The following is a 1,762-nucleotide window of genomic DNA, read 5'->3' as shown; positions in this document are numbered from 1 at the left end:
TATATCATTGTTTTCTGAAAAGGTGTAGTATTATATTTTTACACTAGACGAAATTTCCCGTGTTTGTTTTGGCAAAATTCGGCTCCAACCTCGGAGCTAGTGAAAGATTCCCACTTTTAAAACTTTATTGTTTATTGTTTGTCGTTTGAATAAATCTTATTTGTACATGATTTTTGTTAAAATTTCGACCAGATGAGTTATGTTTTCTTCGGTATTATGTGGAAATGAATAATGTACGAAGTAAAATGACTGTGAAAAATTGGTTTTCTTGTCTAATGGCCATAATTTCAAATATTTTTTTCAAATTAAAGATTCATGCTTGTTTTATTGGCATTATACTTCATGATTATACTTCATAAAAGTAGGAGTAAGCTCTTTGCCGATGGATTGGCAGCGGTTTTAGATTAGGATATATAAGAAATTTGAAGAACTTACATTGTTCTGAAATATTTTCAAAATTTCGTTCCTAATCTTTCTGATCTTCTAGATCGAATAGGAAGGTCATAGGCTAACATAATCTTAGCGCGATTTGCCTATAGTGGAGTTGAGCACTCGAATTCGGGGAGCGCCCCTCGGTTATTATTTCAGTGTAGATCAGGTCTAGAAACTCGGCTTTGGTACTTTTTTTGTATATAATGTAACACACCAAAAAGCGTCCAAACCGGTAACATAGAACCAAACGAAAATGTGAAAAAGTATTATTTTGAGCTATAAAAATTAGATCGTAAACATCAGATTGTAAAACCTAAGAAAAAAACATTTTTATTTTAATGGAACAGCAATTAGCCGAGTAGCATTGGACGTGAGGCTAGGCTGTCTTGACGAGGGGAAAGATCCTCCAGCCGAGACGCAAGCCCTGATCGAAGCCGTGCTGACGTTCTTCAAGCACGTGGGGCCCCTCGAGCTGAAAATCCCCTTCTGGAAGTTGTGGCCGACGCCGGCCTGGAAACGATACATCGGCGCCCTCGACGTCATCCTGGCGACGACGAGCAAGTACACGCGCGAGGCCCTCGAGCGAGCCCAGCGATGCCCCAAGCCCGAGGGCAGCGACGACCTATCCTTGCTCGAGCGGGTCCTCAGACAGGAGGGCGACGCTCATCTCGCCACCGTCTTGGCCTTTGACCTCTTCCTCGTGGGCATCGACACGGTAACGATTAATGATCAATTTAGCTCATCTAGTCGGCAGCTAATAATATTTCTATTTCCATAGACGTCAAACTCGGTCGGATCGGTCCTCTACCAACTGGCCCTGCACCCCGAGAAGCAGCAGCTGCTCCACGAGGAGCTCAACCGGGTCCTGCCCGAAGGGGGCGGACCACTGGAGCCGCGACACCTCGACCAGCTCAAGTACCTCAAGGCCTGTGTTCGCGAGACTCAAAGGTTCTGTCTCCTCTTCTTATACTCTTCTTATCTCGAATTTCGGCTCTAATTGACTCATTTTAACGATTCCGATTCAGGATGTACCCGGTGGTCATCGGCAACGGCAGATGCACTCAGAAGGACACCGTCATCTGCGGCTACCAAGTCCCCAAGGGCGTAAGTTGATCTTGATCTTGAGCGAATATCGATCCACATTGATCCACGTTTACGCAGGTACACGTCGTCTTCCAACATTGGGTCATCAGCAACAGCGAGAGATACTTTCCCAAAGCCTCGAGCTTCATACCCGAGCGATGGATCGGCCAGGGCAGCACCGAAGCGCCACCCGCGAGACATGCCTTCGCCTCGTTGCCCTTCGGCTATGGACGGCGCATGTGCATCG

At 45.9% G+C, this 1,762-nt stretch overlaps 1 protein-coding gene across 1 annotated transcript; it reads left to right on the top strand.

Annotated features, from left to right (window-relative positions):
• Positions 1 to 779: 779 nt before the first annotated feature.
• On the top strand, positions 780 to 1,756 carry LOC111693455 (probable cytochrome P450 49a1; the record flags this gene model as incomplete). Its single annotated transcript, XM_023458067.1, has 4 exons — positions 780 to 1,147; positions 1,211 to 1,380; positions 1,458 to 1,536; positions 1,594 to 1,756. Coding segments are annotated over 4 exons (780 nt in total), but the record flags the coding sequence as incomplete, so codon positions are not given.
• Between the last annotated feature and the right edge of the window lie 6 nt (positions 1,757 to 1,762).

The sequence above is a fragment of the Trichogramma pretiosum genome, unplaced genomic scaffold (assembly GCF_000599845.2).
Source record: "Trichogramma pretiosum strain Unisexual culture from Peru unplaced genomic scaffold, Tpre_2.0 scaffold429, whole genome shotgun sequence".
Lineage (NCBI taxonomy): Eukaryota > Metazoa > Arthropoda > Insecta > Hymenoptera > Trichogrammatidae > Trichogramma > Trichogramma pretiosum.
Note: the sequence above shows the minus strand (reverse complement) of the source record. Positions and strands in the feature narration are given on the sequence as shown.